The sequence below is a fragment of the Hypanus sabinus genome, chromosome 11, assembly GCF_030144855.1.
Source record: "Hypanus sabinus isolate sHypSab1 chromosome 11, sHypSab1.hap1, whole genome shotgun sequence".
NCBI classification, from domain to species: domain Eukaryota; kingdom Metazoa; phylum Chordata; class Chondrichthyes; order Myliobatiformes; family Dasyatidae; genus Hypanus; species Hypanus sabinus.
The window spans coordinates 26872381-26895185 of NC_082716.1; the positions used below are offsets into that span (position 1 = coordinate 26872381).

The 22805-nt window shown below is 41.4% G+C and overlaps 2 protein-coding genes across 5 annotated transcripts in view; both read left to right on the forward strand.

Moving 5' to 3' along the window:
• agla (amylo-alpha-1, 6-glucosidase, 4-alpha-glucanotransferase a) overlaps nt 1–22805 on the forward strand; it is a 97904-nt gene that overhangs the window by 46265 nt on the left and 28834 nt on the right. For all 4 annotated transcript variants that reach the window (XM_059983973.1, XM_059983976.1, XM_059983975.1 and 1 more), the window contains exons 19-23: nt 5110–5219; nt 5341–5475; nt 7222–7352; nt 9235–9371; nt 14775–14908. In XM_059983973.1, coding sequence (XP_059839956.1) covers nt 5110–5219; nt 5341–5475; nt 7222–7352; nt 9235–9371; nt 14775–14908 — 647 coding nt within the window. The remainder of the gene's footprint in view (nt 1–5109; nt 5220–5340; nt 5476–7221; nt 7353–9234; nt 9372–14774; nt 14909–22805) is intronic.
• Nucleotides 6–5093, forward strand: LOC132401781 (uncharacterized). The gene is made up of 2 exons (XM_059983983.1): nt 6–3564; nt 3623–5093. Exon 1 carries the CDS (start codon nt 1634–1636, stop codon nt 2954–2956), a length of 1323 nt encoding a protein of 440 aa, XP_059839966.1. The 5' UTR covers nt 6–1633; the 3' UTR covers nt 2957–3564; nt 3623–5093.

Consider the following 22805-nt stretch of genomic DNA (forward strand, 5'->3'; position numbering starts at 1 on the left):
TTTTCTTACAGCAGCATAGTGATTAAGCAATTGGACCAGAGTTTACAAGGTCTGGATTACTGATTTGACAGTGTGATTTCAAAGTTCCAGTGTTCCATTTTAGGAATTTAAATTCCAGTAAGTAAATAAACCTGCAATTTAGAAGTGGCACTTGTGGTGACCATGAAGTTATTAGATTGCTGTAAAAACCAATTTATTCACTAACTGCTTCTAGGAAGGCTCTTACTTACTTGGTCTGTATATATGTCATTATGGACACATCCTGCTACATTTATTTACTTTATTCTGAGATGCAGTACAGAATAGAACCGTGTAGCCCATTGAGCCACACCTCCAAACATTCCCCAATTTTAGCCCCAACCTAATCACAGGACAATTTATAATGACCAGTTAACCAGTGTGTCTTTGGACTTTGAGATGAAACTGGAGCACCTGGAGAAATTCCGACACTGGAATTGAACTCCAGACGCCTAAGCCCTAAGCTGTAATAGCACCATGCTAGCCGTAACGCTGCAGTAACACCCAACCATGGGGTTGACTCCCAATCACCTATTTATAAACAAAGCCTGTCGGGAAGCGGCCTGGTCGAGGGAAGTGCCTGGTGTGAAAAGTGCCAGTCTTTGGCTCGGGAGTCTTCAGTGAGGAGGTGGAGGGAGGAGACTACGCCAGACACAATTGGAGAGGGTGAAGACATGACTGCTAAGCTGATTCAGTGTGCTACGTACATGATGTGGGAGGTCAGGGACACTGATGGTGCCCCCGGCTGCTACATCTGTGGAAAGTGTGTCCAGATTCAGCTTCTGAAGGAGCATTTTGCAGCACTGAAGAAAGAACTGGATGACCACAGGTTTATCCGCGAAAACGAGAGTTTTCTGGACAGGACCTACAGTGAGGTCATCACACCAAGGATACCGGAAGAGAGAAAGGCGGCGACGATGAGGAAGGAAAGGATGCTTGAAGTACAGGAGACCCCAAGGAATATACCTCTCGTAAACAGGTTCACCCTCTTGGAAGCTGTCAGGCCAGAAGATACTGCCAGTCTGAGAGGCGGACAGGTCTGCAAGCCGAAAATTAGTGCAGAAGCAGAGCCGAGGAGTCAGACATCAGGAAGAACCGTGGTAGTGGGGGACTCTATAGTAAGAGGTACGGAAAGGGGTTTCTGCAGCAACAGGCGAGATTTAAGATGGTGTGTTGCCTGCCTGGTGCTAGGATCCAGGACATCACGGACCGATTGCAGGGAATCCTCAAGGGTGAAGGTGAACAGCCGGAAGTGGTAGTGCATGTCGGCACAAATGACATCGGGAAGAAGAGGAAGGACATTCTGCAGTAGGACTTCAGAGATTTCGAAAGAAGGCTGAAAAGCAGGAATTCCAGGGTGGTTATCTCTGGTTTCCTTCCAGTTCCTTGTGCTGGAGGGCAGGAACAGGGAGATAATGGATCTGAATGTGTGGCTGAGAAACTGGTGCAGGAAGCAAGGATTTACATTCTTGGACCACTGGGACGTGTTTTGGGGTAGGGATGAATTGTGCAAAAGGGACGGGTTGCACCTTAATAAGCGGGGGGCCAGCATTCTGGCAGACAGGTTTGCCACTGCAACACGAATGTGTTTAAACTAAGTAGTGTGGGGGAGGGGATGAACTGGAAATATAAGGATGGAGTTAAAGGGAAAGTGAAAATAAGGAAAGCTAAAAAGGACAACAGAATCAATGGAGTAGAAAGCTCAAGAAGAGATCATACAGTATGGCCAAGTGAAATAGGAATTGATATGAAAGGAGAGGGGAGTAACGAATTAAAAGCATTATATATGAATGCACGAAGTATAAGGAATAAAGTAGATGAGCTTGAGGCTCAGTTGGAAATTGGCAAGTACGATGTTGTGGGAATAACAGAGACATGGCTTCAAGCGGACAGGGCCTGGGAAATGAATATTCAAGGCTTTACATCTTATCAAAAGAACAGACTGACTGGCAGAGGGGGTGGGGTGGCTCTGTTGGTGAGGAATGATATTCAGTCCCTTGCGAGGGGGGACATAGAAACAGGGGATGTAGAGTCAGTATGGATAGAACTGAGAAATTCTAAGGGTAGAAAGACCCTAATGGGAGTTAGCTGCAGGCCCCCAAACAGCAGTCTGGATGTAGGGTGTAAGTTGAATGAAGAGTTAAAATTGGCATGCCGCAAATGTAATGATACAGTTGTCATGGGGGATTTCAACATGCAGGTAGACTGGGAGAATCAGAAAGGTACTGGACCCCAAGAAAGAGAGTTTGTGGAGTGCCTCCAAGATGGATTCTTAGAACAGCTTGTACTGGAGCCTACCAGGGAGAAGGCAACTCTAGATTTAGTGTTGTGCAATGAACCGGATTTGATCAGGGACCCCAAGGTAAAGGAACCATTAGGAGATAGTGACCATAATATGATATGTTTCAACCTACAATTTGAGAAAGAGAAGGGAAAATTGGATGTGTCAGTATTACATTTGAACAAAGGGAACTATGGAGCTATGAGGGAGGAGCTGGCCAAAGTTCAATGGAACAATACCCTAGCAGGGAAGACAGTGGAACAACAATGGCAGGTATTTCTGGGAATAATGCAGAAGGTGCAGGATCGGTTCATTCCAAAGAGGAAGAAAGATCCTAAGGGGAGTAAGGGGCGGCCGTGGCTGACGAGGGAAGTAAAGGGCAGTATAAAAATAAAAGAGAAAAAGTATAACATAGCAAAGATGAACGGGAAACCGGAAGACTGGGAAGCTTTTAAAGAGCAACAGAAGATAACAAAAAAGGCAATACGCCAAGAAACAATGAGGTACGAAGATAAACTAGCCAAGATTATAAAGGAGGATAGTAAAAGCTTCTTTAGGTATGTGAATAGCAAAAAAATAGTTAAGACCAAAATTGGGCCATTTATGGCAGAACGGGTGAATTTATTATGGGGAACAAGGAAATGGCAGATGAGTTGAACAGGTACTTTAGATCTGTCTTCACTAAGGAAGATACAAACAATCTCCCAGATGTAATAGTGGCCAAAGGAACTAGGGTAAAGGATGAACTGAAGGAAATTTATATTAGGCAAGAAACGGTGTTGGATAGACTGTTGAGTCTGAAGGCTGATAAGTCCCCGGGACATGATGGCCTGCATTCCAGTGTACTTAAAGAGGTGGCTCTAGAAATCATGGACACATTGGTAATCATTTTCCAATGTTCTATAGATTCAGGAACAGTTCCTGCTGATTGGAGGGTGGCTAATGTTGTCCCACTTTTCAAGAAAGGAGGGAGAGAGAAAACAGGGAATTATAGACCGGTTAGCCTGACGTCAGTGGTGGGAAAGATGCTGGAGTCAATTATAAAAGAGGAAATTACAACACATTTGGATAGCAGTAGAAGGATCAGTCCGAGACAGCATGGATTTATGAAGGGAAAATCATGCTTGACTAATCTTCTGGAGTTTTTGTGGATGTAACTATGAAAATGGACAAGGGAGAGCCAGTGGATGTAGTGTACCTGGACTTCCAGAAAGCTTTTGATAAAGTCCCACATAGGAGATTAGTGGGCAAAATTAGGGCACATGGTATTGGGGGCAGAGTACTGACATGAATTGAAAATTGGCTGGCTGACAGGAAACAAAGAGTAGCGATTAACAGGTCCCTTTCGGAATGGCAGGCTGTGACCAGTGGGGTACCGCAAGGTTCAGTGCTGGGACCGCAGCTGTTTACAATATACATTAATGATTTAGATGAAGGGATTAAAAGTAACATTAGCAAATTTGCCGATGGCACAAAGCTGGGTGGCAGTGTGAAATGTCAGGAGGATGTTATGAGAATGCAGGGTGACTTGGACATGTTGGGTGAGTGGGCAAATGTATGGCAGCTGCAGTTTAATGTGGATGAATGTGAGGTTATCCAGTTTGGTGGCAAGAACAGGAAGGCAAATTACTATCTAAATGGAGTCAAGTTAGGAAAAGGGGAAGTACAATGAGATCTAGGTGTTCTTGTACATCAGTCAATGAAAGCAAGTAGGCAGTGAAGAAAGCTAATGGCATGCTGGCCTTTATAACAAGAGGAATTGAGTATAGGAGTAAAGAGGTCCTTCTGCAGCTGTACAGGGCCCTGGTGAAACCCCACCTGGAATATCGTATGCAGTTTTGGTCTCCAAATTTGAGGAAGGACATTCTTGCTATTGAGGGAGTGCAGCATAGGTTCACAAGGTTAATTCCCGGAATAGCGGGACTGTCATATGTTGAAAGATTGGAGCGACTGGGCTTGTATACACTGGAACTTAGAAGGATGAAAGGGGATCTGATTGAAACATATAAGGTTATTAAGGGATTGGACACGCTGGAGGCAGGAAGCATGTTCCCGCTGATGGGTGACTCCAGAACTAGAGGCCACAGTTTAAGAATAAGGGGTAGGCCATTTAGAACAGAGATGCGGAATAACTTTTTCACCCAGAGAGTGGTGGATATGTGGAATGCTCTGCCCTAGAAGGCAGTGGAGGCCAAGTCTCTGGATGCATTCAAGAGAGAGTTAGATTAAGCTCTTATAGATAGCGGGGTCAAGGGATATGGGGAGAGGGCAGGAACGGGGTACTGATTGTGTATGATCAGCAAGATCACAGTGAATGGCGGTGCTGGCTAGAAGGGCCAAATGGCCTACTCCTACACCTACTGTCCATAGTCTATTAAAGCCATTGAAGCTTATTTACTCTGTTAATTAAAACTATAATTTTCTTTGTTAGCATTTTAATGATTTTAATATATTTAACATTTTATTGTTTTTCATTGACTTGAAAAGTTTAAAAATTATGTTTGATTGTCCAGACCTTTTAAAAGGGTGTTAAGTGTTTTTGCAACTAGCTGTGGAACTAACGTCATCACGATGGTCTTGTATCGGAGCCTTGGGGTGATGTCTAAAGCCTGAATTCCAAACAGAGCCCAATGCACCAAGGGGAATGGCCCTCAGGTCAGAGGGTTTGTTTGTTCAGCCTTTCAATCGAGATAAAGTTCGGCAGAGTGGAGCGCTGGGCAGTAGACCAGGCAGAGTGAAGACAATATTACAGCAAAATAAACACCACAATATCTTTTTTTTCAAGAGCCAATTCTGTATTTATTTTCTAGTTAAATGAAAGCAGAATTATTAAAGCAAAGGTAACTTCCAAAGATCGCAGTGACTATGTCTATGAAATTACATTTGAAAACTTTCCTCCTGGCAGCATCATTGTCTTCCGGTAAGTGAAGTTCTTGTATACAGAGTGAATAAAAATGAATTTGTCTAGTAATTTTAAAAATTTATATCGTGACATTTGTTTTTGTGAAACATTTTGTACTTAATAATCGCCATCTTTGCAGGGTGAGTCTAGATCCAAAGGCTCAGCATGCAGTTGGAGTACTCCGCTATCATCTCCGCCAGTTTAATCCGTTTTACAAAGCCGGCAGCATTGTTGATAAGAATGCTCTGCCAGCACTGGCTCAGTCGTTTATATCGTGAGTGCCTGATTTATTTTGGATTTAAAGATATGGTTGTAGATGAGTAAGCTTTCAACAAAAAAATTAAACTCAGTTATTTACCAGAAATAGTCTCAGCATTTTTTCTATTAATACAATTTTTTATAAGTGTGTCTCTGAAACATTAAGTTACCCTTCACCTTATTCTTCAATGGCATGTATATCTGTTGCTTTTCTTGAGCTTAAGAAACTGGTCTATTTAGACCATAAGATAAAGGAACTGAATTAGGCCATTCAGCCCATCAAGTCTGCTCCATCATTTCGCCATGGCTGACCTGTTATCCCTCTCAACCCCATTCTCCAGCCTTCACCACCTAACTATCCTTTGACATCATGACTAATCAAGAACCTAACAACTTTTGCTTTAAATATGCCCAATGACTTGGCTTCCAGAGTCGTCTGTGGCGATGAATTCCACAGATTCACCATACAGTGGATAAAGGAATCCCTCCTCATCTCTGTTCTAAATGGAGATCCTTCTATTCTGAGACTGTCTTCTGGTCCTAAACTCACCTACAATAGGAAACATCCTTTCCACATCCATGTACTATTTAGGCCTTTCAATATTCGATAGGTTTCAGTGAGATCCTCCGCATTCTTCTAAACTCCACTGATTACAGGCCCAGGGCCATAAAACACTCCTCGCATGTTAACTCTTTCATTCTCTTACACTTCCCTACACTATATTCCAACTGCCACTTCTCTGACCATTCTCCTAATCTGTCTAAATCCTTCTGCAGACTTCCTGCTTCCTCACACTACCTGCCCCTCCACCTATCTTCATATATCATCTGCAACTTGCCCACAAAGTCGTCAATTCCATCGTCCAAATCATCAACATATTGTATAACATGAAAAGAAGCAGTCCCAACACCGACCCCTGCAAACACTGCTAGTCACCATCGGCCGACCAGAAAAGGGCTTGAATCACAAATTCAGAAGCAGCTGCTTGTTGGTTAATCTCTGGTGATCATTGTTCACAGGAAGTTTAAACAGTGGGCCTAGGCAAAACACAGATCCATCTGTACAAAAACACATCATAAAAATGGTTGAGATGCCATGTCATTAGTGAACAAGGCCACCGAAATGTCTTAATCTCGAAATTCAAGAGAATAATTTTAACATTGTATTCCTTATAATGTAGCATTTGTCAATGAGAATTATTTTGGTTTATATTCCGATAAACCGTGACTAATTCATCAAAGAGCTTCGATTGTTGAACTTCAAAATGTCTTTAAGTGAAGATAATTGTGGTCTTTTCCTAATCATTAAAGCAAAAGGGAAATAGGCCCTTAATTATGATCAGTAATTCAATTCTAATTGGAAATCTAATTTGTGTTTTAATGCTTAACTGGCTCCTTCTGTGGGCTTTTCACATACTAGATAGAATCTAGGTTCCTCCCGGGAGGGGGGGAAGCTAAGGTGGTTTATTCATTCAGACAATTTTAAAAGCAGAAAATACTGTAATACTTTGCAGTTCAAGCAGAATATTTGCAATTCCTTTTGACCGGAGTATTTTTGGGCAGCTTTTATTTCAGATTCCCATCATCCTCAGCATTTCTGCTTTTGTATCATTCTTTGTTAAATGGGAGTTTGAACTGACAAAACTGAATTCCTACATAACAGAACACACGTTATCAACTTGTTGAAGCTGCTGTAAATTGTAGTATTTTGTATTGTAGTATTTTGTCAACAAGGAATTATCCTAATTCTCTTCATCAATAGAACCACTACAAGTCTTACATTGGCTGACCTTAACATGTTACTGTATCGATGTGACAGTGAGGAGCAGGAAGATGGCGGTGGCTGCTATTTTATTTCCAATTTTGGGCATTTGAAATATGCAGGTTTGCAAGGTATGTGAATCTAGTTTACAAGAATATATATAAGGTACTGATTCAAATTAAGGCTCATTTAAATATTATTAATTTTGTTTTGATTAAATTATGTCATATATTTTCAGAGCTTTTTTAGGATATACTTTGATTAATTTGTGACTGGTTCTACCCTTGTTAATCAGATTAGGAGTTGGATATTAATATTTGCGTATTAAGACTGAATGTTCAGGGTACTCCCTGGACTGCAAAGGCTTGACTTTTGGACACCCCATACATATGAACAAGCATTTGTGTTGATCACTCAGCCCAATGTAATTTCAACGAGGCAGAAGCTAGAAGTTGTAATGGACTTTCCTGGACATTGATTACAAAGGAACAAATTAGCCATTTTTTCCCTCTGGTTATATTGGACAGCAACAAATTTGCTTCCTAAATATTTTTGGGTGTATCTTATGAACCTTGGGCTGCTGATCATGAAAATGAAATTTCCCTATGATGCACCATTTTTTGTAATTGCCTATATCTCTCATTTCAATTCATAATTCAATTCAGAATAACTGATGCCAAGATTAAAGAAGGCATTTTTGTTGGTTCATAAATCAAGCATGTCATCAGAGACAGGTAATTTGAAGAACTTCTAGTGGACTGGATACAAGGCATTCAAGGATATTGTTGAAAATTTTCTTGGCAACTACAGAGCATCAAACTACATGCAGCTGGTTGACAACATGCCATGAAGTGCAACATGTCAGTAAAGATTCATTTTCTGAATTCCCATTTGGACTTCTTCCCTGCAAATCATAGTGTTCTCTTAACGAGCATGGTGAAAGATTTCACCAGGACATTGCCGTCAAGGAGAAACTCTATCAGGGCAACTGGAATTCATTAATGCTGTCTGATTATTGCTGGACACTGAAACAAGAAGCCTCAGGCACTGAGTACAAATTAAAATCATCAACCAAACATTTTAAGCTTGGTTGAATTATTGCAAAGCAGGAGCATCATTAGGCAATTAAATGTGTTATATTCAGTGAAAGTTAATTTATTGTTTCTCCAAATTCCTACGTGATAGAAGTAGTCTGGAATTAGATTTGTATTCAGCTTCAAGCAGACTATCATAAACAAAATAAATCTGAGGAAGCAACACTTCCAAAAAAAAATTTGTTGTCCAGTGTTTCCATTCACTGACCAATTTTGAAAGTGCATATCTGGATGGCATTTCACCACTGACTAGCCCAGGAAACATTCACTGCTTGTTAGTTATTTGGTGAGATGTTTAAAGATACATAATCACTACTTTTTACAAAGAGGATCAAGGCATTAAGTGGTACTGAATAGGTAATTGAACAGGTGTAATATCTATTGGGCACACTGGATGGCACTGGTGAAATGACTTGATTCTTCACAAATCAAGCCAGTGCCATTTAATCACAACCTGCATTCAACATAAATAACCTCTCGAGGGTTAGTTTAATCTTTCGTAAGTGAATGGTCAATCTCCTGAGAGATTTAGTCTAAAACAGCTTCATGGTAAATTGATATTCAGATGTTAAATGGAGAGATGAGATAGCATATGCTGTAATTTTGAGCGTAATGCAAACTGCTGGGGGACTCAGTGGGTCAGACAACATCTGTTGAGGTAGATGGTGTTTTGGATGGAGACCCTAAATCAAGATCCCTGCAGTCCTTAGGCAGGGTCTTGACAAAAATGGTGACCATCGTTCTGCCTTGGCACATGCTGCTGCACCTGCTGAATTCCTTCACAACTCTTATGTTTGCTCTGAATTTAAATATTGTGGTATTTTTTGACCGAAGTGTAGTGGACAATTAGTATATAATAGGACTTCTGATACAAATGGTTTCCCTCAGTAAATGTAATTGAACTGCTGTGCTTTACTAGGATTCATGTCGGTACTCGCAGATATTCGACCCAACAATGACCTAGGGCATCCTTTGTGTGAAAATCTGCGGGCTGGAGACTGGATGATGGATTTCATTAGTAATCGTTTGATTGCACATGGCGGCAGTCTTCAAATGGTGAGCTGATGTTGGTCTGTGTATTTCTTTATCTAGTCACATGCATATTACTTGTACATAAAAACAAGTGAGGGCAATTTTCTCCTTAGTACCTGCTGTAACTCTCAGTAAGATCATGGTTGATCTTATAATTACACTTTTCCACCCGAATTCCCCCCCCTTTATAAATATATATTAACACACACACCCATCCATATCCATCAGCTCTCTTAAAGCCATCCAAACACTATCAATCATATTTTGATATATCTAATAATATCTCATCTTTTAGCTTAGTTTCATATTTTTCTGTGAATTGCTTTGAGGTCTTTTTCTCCTTTTAAAGTTCTTTATATATGGAAGTTCTTCCAATGTAAGAAAATAGAAGCTGCTATATTAGTGTAATAAGGGGATGTCATTTATAATTAAACTATTAAACATAGTGGAATTACTTCTGAAAACTTGATATTTTTCCCTTGAAGGGCCTGGCGCTAAATTAATATTCAGAAGTACAGCAGGCTGAAATTGTCTCATTTTTTGCAGATTTTCTACTAAAAGCTTTTTTAAGTATATAAAGGGTAAAAGAGAGTTGAAGGTAGATATCGGACCAATAGAAAATGGCCTTGGAGATATTGTAAGGAGAGGCGCAAAGATGGCAGAGGAACAGTGGAAGACATCTGCAGTATACTGGTCATTCAAAAATGTCAGGGAAATGAAGTATGTGCAGTGAACATTACAACTGAGAAGGTGATCAGGAAGCTTAATTGTCTGAGGGTGGATAAATCTCCTGGACCTGATGAAATGTACCCTCAGGTTCTGAAGGAAGTAACTGGAGAGATTGCTGAGGCATTAACAATGATCTTTCAAGAATCAATAGATTTTGGCATTGTTCCAGATAACTAGAAAATTGCAAATGTTACTCTGTTATTTAAGAAGAGTGGGAGGCAGCAGAAAGGAAACTATAGACCTGTTGGCCTGACATCAGTGGTTGGGAAGTTGTTGGAATCAATTGTTAGCAATGAGGTTATGGAATACCTGGAGGCACATAACAAGATAAGCCAAAACCAGCATGGTTTCCTGAAAGGAAAATCCTGCCTGACTAACCTACTGCAATTGTGAGGAAATTACAAGCAGGATAGACAAAGGAGATGCAGTAAATGTGAAGGCATACTGCACAGAAAGTCTTTGACAAGGTGCAGCACATGAGGCTGCTTAGCAAGATGGGAACCCATGGAATTGCAGGGGAGTTACTAGCATGGGTGGAACATTGGCTGATCGGCAGAAAACAGAGAGTGGGAATAAAGGGATCTTATTCTGGCTGGCTGCCAGTTGGCAGTGGAGTTCTACAAGGGGGTCGATATTTTTACGATGCACGTCAATGAATTGGACTCTGGGATTAATGGATTTGTGGCTAAATTTGCCAGTGATACAAGATAGCTGGAGGAGCAGGTAGTGTTGAGGAAACAGAGCCTGCAGAAAAACTTAGATAGAATAGGGGAATGGGCAAAGAAGTGGCAAATAAAATACAGTGTTGGAAAGTGTACGGTTATGCACTTTGGTAGAAGAAATAAACAGACTATTATTTAGATGGGGAGAGAATTCAAAATGCAGAGATGCAAAGTGACTTTGGGAGTCCTTCTGCAGGATATCATAAAGGTTAACCTCCAGGTTGAGTCGGTGGTGAAGAAGGTGAATGCAATGTTGGCATTCCTTTCTAGAGGTATAGAATATAACAGCAGGGATGTGATGTTGAAGCTCAAAAAGGCACTCGTGAGACCACACATGGAGTATTGTCTGCGGTTTTGGCACCTTATTTTAGAAAGGATATACTGACATTGGAGAGAGTTCAGAGAAGATTCACGAGAATGATTCCAGGAATGAAAGGGTTACTGTATGAGGAACATCTGGCAGCTCTTAGGCTGTATTCCCTGGAGTTCAGGATAAAGAGGGGGGATCTCATAGAAACATTCTGAATGTTAAAAGGCCTGAACAGATTAGATATGGCAAAGTTATTTCCCATGATAGGGGTGTCTAGGACAAGAGGGCACGACTTCAGGATTGAAGGACGTCCATTTAGAACAGAAATGCAGAGAAATTACTTTAGTCAGAGGGTAGTAAATCTGTGGAATTTGTTGCCATGAGCGGCTGTGGAGACCAAGTCATTGGGTGAATTTAAGGCAGAGATAGATAGGTTCTTGATTAGCCAGGGCATCAAAGGGTATGGGGAGAAGGCAGGGGAGTGGGAATGACTGGAAGAATTGGATCAGCCCATGATTGAATGATGGAGCAGACGCGATGGGCCAAATGGCCTATTCCTATATCTTATGGTCTAAAAATATAATCTGAGTTTTAAACTGAAGACATTGTCATCTGAATTAGACCATTGTGAATCCTGTTTTGGAGACCAGTTCATAGCATCTTTAAGAGGAAGCATTAAACTGAGGCCACATTAGTTCTTTCAATTAAATGTTAAAAACAAAATCCTGTTTCCCTATTTTGAAGAGAGCTCTATTCTACTCCACACCCTTGTCAATATTTATCCTTCAAACAAAATCTCAGTGTAAGATTATTTTTAGCATCAATTACTGTTTGCAGAACCACAATTTTCTGTAAATTTAATGCCTTGTTTCCTACCACGATAATAGTTCATTTTAAAAATACTTTGTGATGTCTTGCAATTACATGATTTTTTTCTTTGAGCAAATGGAATACCAAATGTTGTCAAAAAATTATAGTTTCAGTAAAAAGTAGTACTTTTTTGTTTTAAGCAGATGATGGTTTATTGAATGATTAACTTTATGCCCTTGCATTAAATTAGTAAATTAAATTGTTAAATAGGTTTATTATTGTCACATGTACTTGGGTCCAGTAAAAACCTTTGCTTTGCATGCCATCCATTTAGTTCATTGAGAAGTACAAGAGAAAATAGTAACAAATACAGAATTTAGTGCTATAGTGAAAATGTAGTGCAGGCAGACGATAGGATGCATGGCCATGATATGGTAAACCTTGAGGTCAAGAGTCTATCTTATTGTGCAGCGGTCAGGGCAGTAATCTTATAACTGCGGAATAAAAGCTCTCCTGGACTCTGGTGGTTGGTAAATAGTTTGAAGCATTGTTGTCATACCTGGAAGTCCTTCCCAGTTACAATATTCCATTCTATTGTGATGCAATCCTCATAGACGCTTAGTGGATATAACCCGGGGACTGAATGTCAAGGTGAGTATTGTGCTAACAATTGTAGGTGGGAGGAATTCACACGGAATCCTTTTCCTTCAGGGTTTCCTCTTTTCAACATACTGACATCAACGTTGAGTCACTTGTCCAGGAACAAAAGCTCCCCGATCCAAAGATTCCATTATTCTTGTACTATTTCTTATCAGCATTCCCCCCACGGTCCCATTGTCTCTATCCTGCAAATGCGGTGTATGTGTAGAATGAAGTCAGCCTTTTTCAGAGACTTGCTTCAGTGTCTATATGTTAAGAGAGGCTTGAATGCTACGTTAGCTACGTACAGTTCTATCTTTACTTTGCATGTACAATGGGAAGCTTCCGTGCTGTAGTTGTGCTGATGTCAAAAACTCTTGGAGCTGTAATGAAAAAATCCTGGATCATGCCGCAAAAGTAACTTTATTAAACAAAGACCAGTTGACTCGAGAATGGGGAAAAAAAAGCTGTGAAATACTGGATGAAGTCCACATCAGTCTCCTGCTACATACAGAAATCTGGTGGCTCAGCAGAGGAGGAGTTCTCAACAGGGTGTTTGAGCTGGAAGGTGAGTTGCAGGAGAACTTTCAAGAAAATAATTGAAGATGACGAATAGCTGCAGAAACTAGTCTACTCAACAGACATTTTTTATCATATGAACCAATTGAACAAGTTTCTGCAAGGCCCTGGAGAAAATGTTTTGACTCAAGTGACAAGATTCTCGGATTTAAAAGGAAACTGAATCTTTGGGAAAAATCATGTTGCAAAAGGAGATCTGCTGGTTGGGCTTGAGAGTAAGTAAGGATATCAGAAAGCCTCAGGTCTTATTGAAAACCACCTAGAAGAACTGCAGAACAAAATTGAATAATATTTTTCCTTCCTGTCAACGCAAATGTACGACTGGGTGAGGGACCCTTTCTCTGAGTCATTTGCTCAGACTGAAAACTTGAATTGCAATGAAGAGAAATAACTTCGTGAGATGCAGTCTGATCGTGCACTCAAGATGAGATTTACTGACCTGCCCCTGGACATGTTCTAGATTTCTGTGAAAGAGGAATATCCTGCCATTCATACGAAAGCAACAAATATTTATACTGCAATTTTCAATTTCTTGCATGTGTGAGCAAGCTTTTTCTTGTTTAACAAGCAACAAGCAAGGCCAGAAATAGTCTTATTTCAATTGAAGGTGAAATCCATGTATGCTTATTATATTTGTCTTATGAGTTTTTAAAATTTATGAAAGGGAAAGAAAGATTAATTTCAAGAAAGGTAAGCTAAGTTTAGCTACCTTGTTTCAAGAAAGGTTGACTAAAAATTTATTCTCTACTCAAAAGAGCATTGACAATTATATTTTGATTATTATATCTACAACTGACTGATCACACTGTGATCTTACTGTGAGCTGTAGATAAAATATTTTTTACGCAGGGGTTCCCTGAGACCTAAAAATTATTGCAAGGGTTCCTCCATCAAAAGGCTTCTCCAGAGTGTCCATACATCTCTCTGCTGCATGACATTCCCCCTGTTCTTTACTGCGGTGTTACAGAGCCATTTCACTATTTCCTACAATGCTGTTGAATGTAGTGTATCAGTGGATGAGGATAATGGTGGTACAGAGGTATTCCGGTACTTTGTCAAGAGTTCATGTAAAACTAACCTAGGTAATTGTCCGCAATAACTGTACTGGATTTAATAATGCACAACAGACCAGAATGTGTTAACAATCTGATAGTGGAATATATTACATATATTATTGCTGCAGGGTCCTGATGCAGGATTTAAGTCCATAAGACACGAGAGTGGAACTGGGTCATTCATCCCATCAAGAGAATTGAGGCGTAGCTTCAAAATGGAAAGCTCTCCCTTTAGAACAGGGATGAGAAGGAATTTATTTAGCCTGAGGGTGCTGAATCTGTGGAATTTATTTATAGATGGCTGTGGAGGGCTGGTGATTGGGTGTTTTTCAAGTGGAAGTTGATAACTTTTTGATTAGTAAGGGCATCAAAAGATACAGGGAGAAGGCAAGAGAATGAGGTTGAGCAGGATAATATATCAGCCATGTTGGAATGGCAAAACAGGTTCAATGGGACAAATGGCCTAATTCTGCTCCTATGTCTTATGAATGATATTAATATTTAATTTGAAATCGCACAAACTGGTTAACTTCCAACTGTACTTGCTGGAAATCTATTATCTCAATGTTCTCTTTTCTACCAGGTTGGTAAATGGTTTGAAGCAATGTTTTCTTACCTCAAAATCCTTCCCCGTTACCTTATTCCATGCTACTTTGATGCAATCCTCATAGGAGCTTACTCAGTTCTCATGGATATAACTTGGGACCGAATGTCTAGGTGAGTATTATTAACAGAACAAAAAATACATCAACATGTAAAGGTAACACAGGTATGCAAATATGATGATACTTTATGTCAAAAGTCTGCACCTAAAAATAACCTAGATTTGTACTAACTCTGCTGGATTTAATAATTCATCAATCAAGAATTTGTTAGCATCTCACAATGGAGAATATTGCCTAAGTAGAGATTAAGATGTTAAATGTGATACCAGGTTTCAGAGGGAGAATAGAGAGGGTCATGGATCAAGCTTTGAAGTTGAAATCAACTTAAGGAGACAAAATGGACTTGATTTATAATCAGTAAAACAAGGCAAAGACAAAAAGTGAAATTAGAAAGGTTTGTGGAAGAGATATTATTACCATATTTTTTTCACTCCCTTTGTAAAACTTCACATAGCAGCTGCAATGAGCATCATCATGTGAGACGTCAAGTGACCAAATGGTGCAGAATTGGCAAACCATCTGCACCATTGACGTGCCAAAAAGATGCAGACACCTTCATCGTTCTTGCCTCTTTTCCACACCCTTCCACCCCTATGTTGTCTTGTGTGACTGATTATGTAGTCAGTACAAGACTATTTTCCCTGTGATATTGAGACATTTGGAGGAATACTGGGATCGTGAAGCACATGACATCAACATCCTAGTGGTCTTCATTGAGCAGCATTTGAACTGGACTAATCAGATGAATATTAGAGCAGTCACCTGCAACAATGACTTATCTTCTAAATCACTAAAAGCCTTTGCATCATCTTGGAGGAATTAGTCATAAATATGATGGAATACTCTTGATAAGCCAAAATCACTGCAGCCCTTAAGTAGATTGAAGCTCAACGCTATCCAGAACGAAGTGGCCTGCTTTGTTGGTACTCCATCCTCCACCCCAACCCTAATTATTCCTTTCCTCCGCCACCAGCTCACAGAAGAGGCAAGCTGGGATGATAAGGGATTTGTTGGGGGAACAGAAAAGAGGTTCTGTGGATGAGAACAAGATTCCTGGATTGGATGTTGCCTCCCGCATGCCAGGGTCTGGGGCATTTCAGATAGAATCCTCAGCATTCTTAAGTGGGAGGGTGGAAGAGGTCATGGTCTATGTAGGAACCGATGACATCAGTAGAAAAAGTGATGAGGCTCTGCAGAGTCAGTTCAGGGAGTTAGGTGCGAAATTAAAGGGCAGGACGTCGACGGCCATGATCTTAGTATTGCTACCCATGCTACGTGCTAGTGAGGCCAGAAATACGAAGTTTATGCAGTTTTGCAGAACTTCATCACTCTTCCTACCTATATAATTGGCTGCTACATGGAACATGACCTCTGGCTATTGACCATCCCACTTAAGAATGCTGAAGACTCGCTATGAGATAGCTAAGAAGTTGGTGTAGGAGAGACGGCATCAGATTTTTGGATCATTGCACTCTTGTCCAGGGAAGGTGGGATGTACAGAAGAGACTGTTAGCACTTGCACTGGAGGGGGCCTAATATCGTACTGGGAAGGTTTGCTAGTGCTGCACGGGGTGGGGGGGTCAGAGGGTGTAGGTTTAAACAGGTGGTGCAGGGGGATGGGAAATCAGAGTGCCAGAACAGTTTGTGGAGACAAATGTTAAGATGTCAGACAAAGATGGGAATCAAAAGGTTGAGCATGGTGCAACAAATGTCCTGGGCTGTGTCTATTTCAATGCAAGAAATATCATAGGAAAGGCAGATGAGCTCAGGGCATGGATCAACATGGAATTATAATACTGTACTCATTAGTGAGTCTTGATTGCAGGGGGTGTAAGACTGATAGACAGCTCAATGTTCTAGGGTTCTGTTGTTTTAGAGTTGATGAGAACATGAGGGATTAAAGGAAGAGGGGTGGCATTACTGGTCAGGAAAAATGTTGTGGCAGTGCTCCATCCAGACGGACTGGAGAACTCAATTACTGAGATGTTATGAATGAAGTTGAGAAATAAGAAAGGTATGACCACGTCACGGGTCTATATTACAGATCAAACAACTGTCCTAGGGATTTAGAGGAACAAATCTGATGAGATCACAGACCATTGCAAGAAACTTCAAGTTGTTATAGTAGGTGATTCTAACTTTCTATATAATGACTGGGAATCACATACTGTAAAAGGACTAGAACAGAGTTTGTCAAAGTTTCCTGAATCAGTATGTAGAGAGAGAGTGCACTACTTGATCTGCTATTAGGGAATGAGGCAGGGCAATAAGTTTGCCTAGGGAGACACTTTGCATTTAGTGACTACAATGCCATTAGTTTCAAAGTAAATATGCAAAAACATACATCTGGTCTGCAGGTTAACATTCAAAATTAGGGAAATAAATTTTGATGGTATCAGAAAAAGAACTGGCAAGTGTTAATTGGGACAGCCTGTTTTCTGTCAAACATGTACTTGGTAAGTAGGAGGCCTTCAAGGGTGAAATTTTGAGAGTACAAAGCTTGAATGAGCCTTTCAGAATGAAAGGTAAAAATACCAGGTTTAGGGAACGTTGGTTTTCAAGAGATATTGATGTTCTGTTTAAGAAAAAAGGGAGGTGCATAGCAGGTATAGGCAGGTAGGACCAAATGAGGTACTTATGGAGTATAAGAAATGCAAGAGAATACTTAAGAAAGCAATCAGGAGAGCTAAAAGAGGGTATGAGGTTGCCAGAGCAGACAAGGTGAAGGAGAATCCTAAAGGATTCTACACATGTTAAGAGCAAAAGGATTGCAAGGAACAAAATTGATCCTCTGGAAGATCAGAATGGTAATCCATGAGTGGAGCCAAAAGAGATTGGGGAGATCATAAATCAATTTTTTGCATCTATGTTTGCTTGAGAGATGTACACAGAAATGAGGCAAAGGGGTAGTGAGGTCTTGGACTTTATACAGATTACAGCATGGGAGGCAATTTAGGGTGGATAAATCCCAAGGGCCTGACAGGGTATTTCCTTGAACCGGCAGGAGGCAAGTGCAGAAACTGCATCAGCTCTAGCAGTGATATTTAAACCATCTTTAGCAACAGGAGAAGTACCAGAGGATTGGAGAATAACTAATGTTGTTCCACTGTTTAAGAAAGGCTCTAAAGATAAACCAGGAAATTATAGGCTGGTGAGCCTGATGTCAGCAGTGAGAAAGTTTTTGGAATGAATTCTTAAGAAGATTTGGGTACTTGGATAGATACAGACTGATGGCTTCAAGCGTGGTAGGTCATGTCTAACCAATCTAGTAGAGTTTTTCAAGGAGGTTACGTGGAAAATTGATGAAGGCAAGGCATTGGATGTTGTCTACATGGACTTTAGTAAGGCATTTGACAGGATCCCATGTGGAAGGTTGGTCAAGCAGGTTCAGTAGTGAATTGATTTAGGCGTTGGCTTTGAGGGAGAAGTCAGAGAGTGGTAGTAGATGGTTCCCTCTCTGATTGGAGGCCTGTGACCAGTGGAGTTCCATAGGAAATGGTGTTGGGTTTGATGTTGTTTGTCATCTATGTCAATGGATGATAATGTGGTTAAATGGATTGACAAATTTGCAGATGATGCCAAGATTTGGGGTGTAGTGGAAGAATATTAAAGCATGCAACTGGACTTGGATCAGCTGGAAAAACTGCAGATGGAATTTAATGCAGACAATTCTTCTGAATTCCAGTAAATATAGGCCCAGAGCCATCAAACACTCTTCATATGACAAGCCATTCAATCCTCGAATCATTTTCGTGAACCTCCTTTGAACCCTCTCCACTTTCAGCACATCCTTTCTAAGATAAGGGACCCAAACCGCCGAGGCCTCACCAGAGCTTTATAAAGATTCAACATTATACCCTTGCTTTTATATTCTAGTCTTCTTGAAATGAATGCTAACATTGCATTTGCCTTCCTCACCACAGAATCATATTAACATTTAGGGAATCCTGCATAAGGACTCCCACGTCCCTTTGTGTTTCCGTTGTTTTTTTGTATTTTCTCTCCATTTAGAAAATAGTCAACCCTTTCATTTCATTATACATGACCATACATTTCCCAACACTGTATTCCATCTGCCATTTCTTTGTCCAGTCTCCTAATCTGTCTGTCTTTCCATAGCCTCTCTACTTCCTCAAAACTATCTGCCCCTCCACCTATCATCATATCGTTTGCAAACTTTGTAACAAAGCCAGCAACTTCATCATCCAAATCATTGACATATCACATAAAAAGAATTGGTCCCAACACAGACCCCTGTGTAACAGCTCTAGTCACCAGCAGCCAGTCAGAAAATGCTCCCTTTAATCCCACTCTTTGCCTCCTGACTATCAGCCACTGCTTTATCCGTGCTGCAATCTTTCCTGTGATACATGCGTGGCACTTTGTCAAAGGCCTTCTGAAAATCCAAGTACACAAGATCAACCAGTTCACTTTGTCTATCCTGTTTTTTATGTCTTCAAAGAGTTACAACTGATTGGCGAGGGAAGATTTTTCCCTTGAGGAAACCATTTTGACTATGGCCTATTTTATCATGTGTTTCCAAGTACCCTAAGACCTCATCCTTAATAATTGATTCCAACATCTTCCCAACCATTTCAGACTTACAAGCCTATGGTTTCCTTTCTTCTGCCTCTTTCCCTTCTTGAACAGGAAAATTTTTAATAGGGGAAGGGTAAGTTATGAGGCTATAAGGCTAGAACTTGCGGGTGTGAATTGGGCTAGAACTTGCGGGTGTGATTTTTTTTTGCAGGGAAATGTACTATGGACATGTGGTCGATGTTTAGGGATCTCTTGCAGGATGTTAGGGATAAATTTGTCCTGGTGAGGAAGATAAAGAATGGTAGGATGAAGGAACCATGGGTGACAAGTGAGGTGGAGAATCTAGTCAGATGGAGAAAGGTAAGGTTTAGGAAGCAAGGATCAGATGGGTCTATTGAGGAATATAGGGTAGCAAGAAAGGAGCTTAAGAAGAGGTTGAGGAGAGCAAGAAGGGGGCATGAGAAGGCCTTGGCGACAATGGTAAAGGAAAACCCCAAGGCATTCTTCAATTATGTGAAGAACAAAAGGTTGACAGGAGTGAAAATAGAACCAATTAGAGATAAGGGTGGGAAGATGTGCCTGGAGGCTGTGGAAGTGAGTGAGGTCCTCAATGAATACTTCTCTTTAGTACTCACCAATGAGAGTGAACTTGATGATAGTGAGGACAATATGAGTGAGGTTGATGTTCTGGAGCATGTTGATATTAAAGGAGAAAAGGTGTTGGAGTTGTTAAAATATATTAGGACGGATAAGTCCCCAGGGCCTGATGGAATATTCCCCAGGCTGCTCCGCGAGGTGAGGGAGAAGATTGCTGAGCCTCTTGCTAGGATCGTTATGTCCTCATTGTCCACAGGAATGGTACCAGAGGATTGGAGGGGAGGCAAATGTTGTCCCCTTGTTCAAAAAAGGTAGTAGGGATAGTCTGGGTAATTATAGACCAGTGAGCCTTATGTCTGTGGTGGGAAAGCTGTTGGAAAAAATTCTTAGAGATAGGATCTATGGGCAATTAGAGAATCATGGTCTGATCATGGATAGTCAGCATGGTTTTGTGAAGGGCAGATCGTGTCTAATAAGCCTGATAGAGTTCTTTGAGGAGGTGACCAGGTATATAGATGAGGGTAGTGCAGTGGATGTGATCTACATGGATTTTAGCGACAATTTGATCATTTTATGATCACTTCCTCCTAAGGGTTCTTTTGCCATAAGCTCTCTAATCTACTCTGGTTCATTGCACAACACCCAGTCTAGAATAGCTGATCCTCTATTGGGTTCAACCATGAGCTGCTCTAAAAAGCCAACATATAGGCACTCTAAATTCCCCCTCCTGTAACTCAGGACTAACCTGACTTTCCCAACCCACCTTCATATTGAAGTCTCCCATGAGTATTGTAAGATTGCCCTTTTGGCATGCATTTTCTATCTCCTGGTGTAATTTGTATACAACTCTCATCAGGGTTTTTTTATCCTTGCTATTCCTTAGCTCTATCCACAACGATTTAACACCTTCCGATTCTATGTCACCTCTTCCTAATGACTTAATTTTATATTTTTACTAACAGAGCAATTCCAGCCCCTCTGCCTATCTTTTCAATACAATGAGTATCCTTCGACATTAAGCTCCCAGCTATAATTTTTCAGCCATGATTCAGTGATGCCTATAACATCATACCTGCCAATCTGCAACTGTGTTGCAAGTTCACGTGCCTTGTTCTGTAAACTGCGCCCATCCAGATACAACACCTTCAGACCTGTATTAACCCTTCTCACGAGGAAATCTGAAGATGCTGGAAATTCAAACAACAACACACACAAATTGCTGGTGGAACACAGCAGGCCAGGCAGCATCTATAGGGAGAAGTGCTGTCGACGTTTCAGGCCGAGACCCTTCGTCAGGACTAACCGAAAGGAAAGATAGTAAGAGATTTGAAAGTAGTGGAGGGAGGGGGAAATGCAAAATGATAGGAGAAGACCGGAGAGGGTGGAATGAAGCTAAGAGCTGGAAAGGTGATTGGCGAAAGTGATACAGAGCTGGAGAAGGGAAAGGATCATGGGACGGGAGGCCTCGGGAGAAAGAAAGGAGGGGGGGAACACCAGAGGGAGATGGAGAACAGGCAAACAACTAAATATGTCAGGGATGGGGTAAGAAGGGGAGGAGGGGCATTAACGGAGGTTAGAGAAGTCAATGTTCATGCCATCAGGTTGGAGGCTAACCAGCCGGTATATAAGGTGTTGTTCCTCCAACCTGAGTTTGGATTCATTTTGACAATAGAGGAGGCCATGGAGAGACGTATCAGAATGGGAATGGGACATGGAATTAAAATATTTGGCCACTGGGAGATCCTGCTTTTTCTGGCGGACCCATCATATGGGCTCCCAGTCTGCGTCGGGTCTCACCAATATATAAAAGGCCATACCGGGAGCACCAGACGCTGTATACCACACCAGCCGACTCACAGGTGAAGTGTCGTCTCACCTGGAAGGTTCCCTGGCTCCCACCGTCTTATTTTCACCATGGATGTCCAGTCCCTATATACCTCCAACCCCCACCGAGATGGTCTCGAAGCTCTTTGCTTCTTTTTGGATTCCAGACCTAACCAATTCCCCTCTACCACCACTCTCCTCCGTCTAGCAGAATTCGTTCTTACTCTCAATCATTTCTCCTTTGGCTCCTCCCACTACTTCCAAACCAAGGGTGTAGCCATGGGCACCCATATGGGTCCCAGTTATGCCTGCCTTTTTGTTGGTTTTGTGGAACAGTCCATGTTCCAAGTCTATACATTATTCATCCCCTCTTATCCTTCGCTACATTGACGACTGCATTGGCGCTGCCTCCTGCACGCATGCTGAGCTCGTCGACTTCATTAACTTTGCCTCCAACTTTCACCCTGCCCTCAAATTTACCTGGTCCATTTCCGACACCTCCCTCCCCTTTCTTGATCTTTCTGTCTCCATCTCTGGAGACGGCCTATCTACTGATATCTACTATAAGCCTACAGATTCTCACAGCTACCTGGACTATTCCTCTTCCCACCCCATCTCTTGCAAAAATGCTATCCCCTTCTCACAATTCCTCCGTCTTCACCGCATCTGCTCTCAGGATGAGGCTTTTCATTCCAGGACAAAGGAGATGCCTTCCTTTTTTAAACAAACGGGCTTCCTTTCATCCACCATCAACTCTGCTCTCCAACGCATCTCTCCCATTTTCCGCACATCTGCCTTCACCCCATCCACCCGCCACCCCATTCAGGATAGGGTTCCCCTTGTTCTTACCTACCACCCCACCAGCCTCCAGGTCCAACGTATAATTCTCCGTAACTTCCGCCACCTCCAACGGGATCCCACTACCAAGCACATTTTTCCCTCCCCCCCCCCCCCTTCTGCTTTTCACAGGTATCGCTCCCTACGCGATT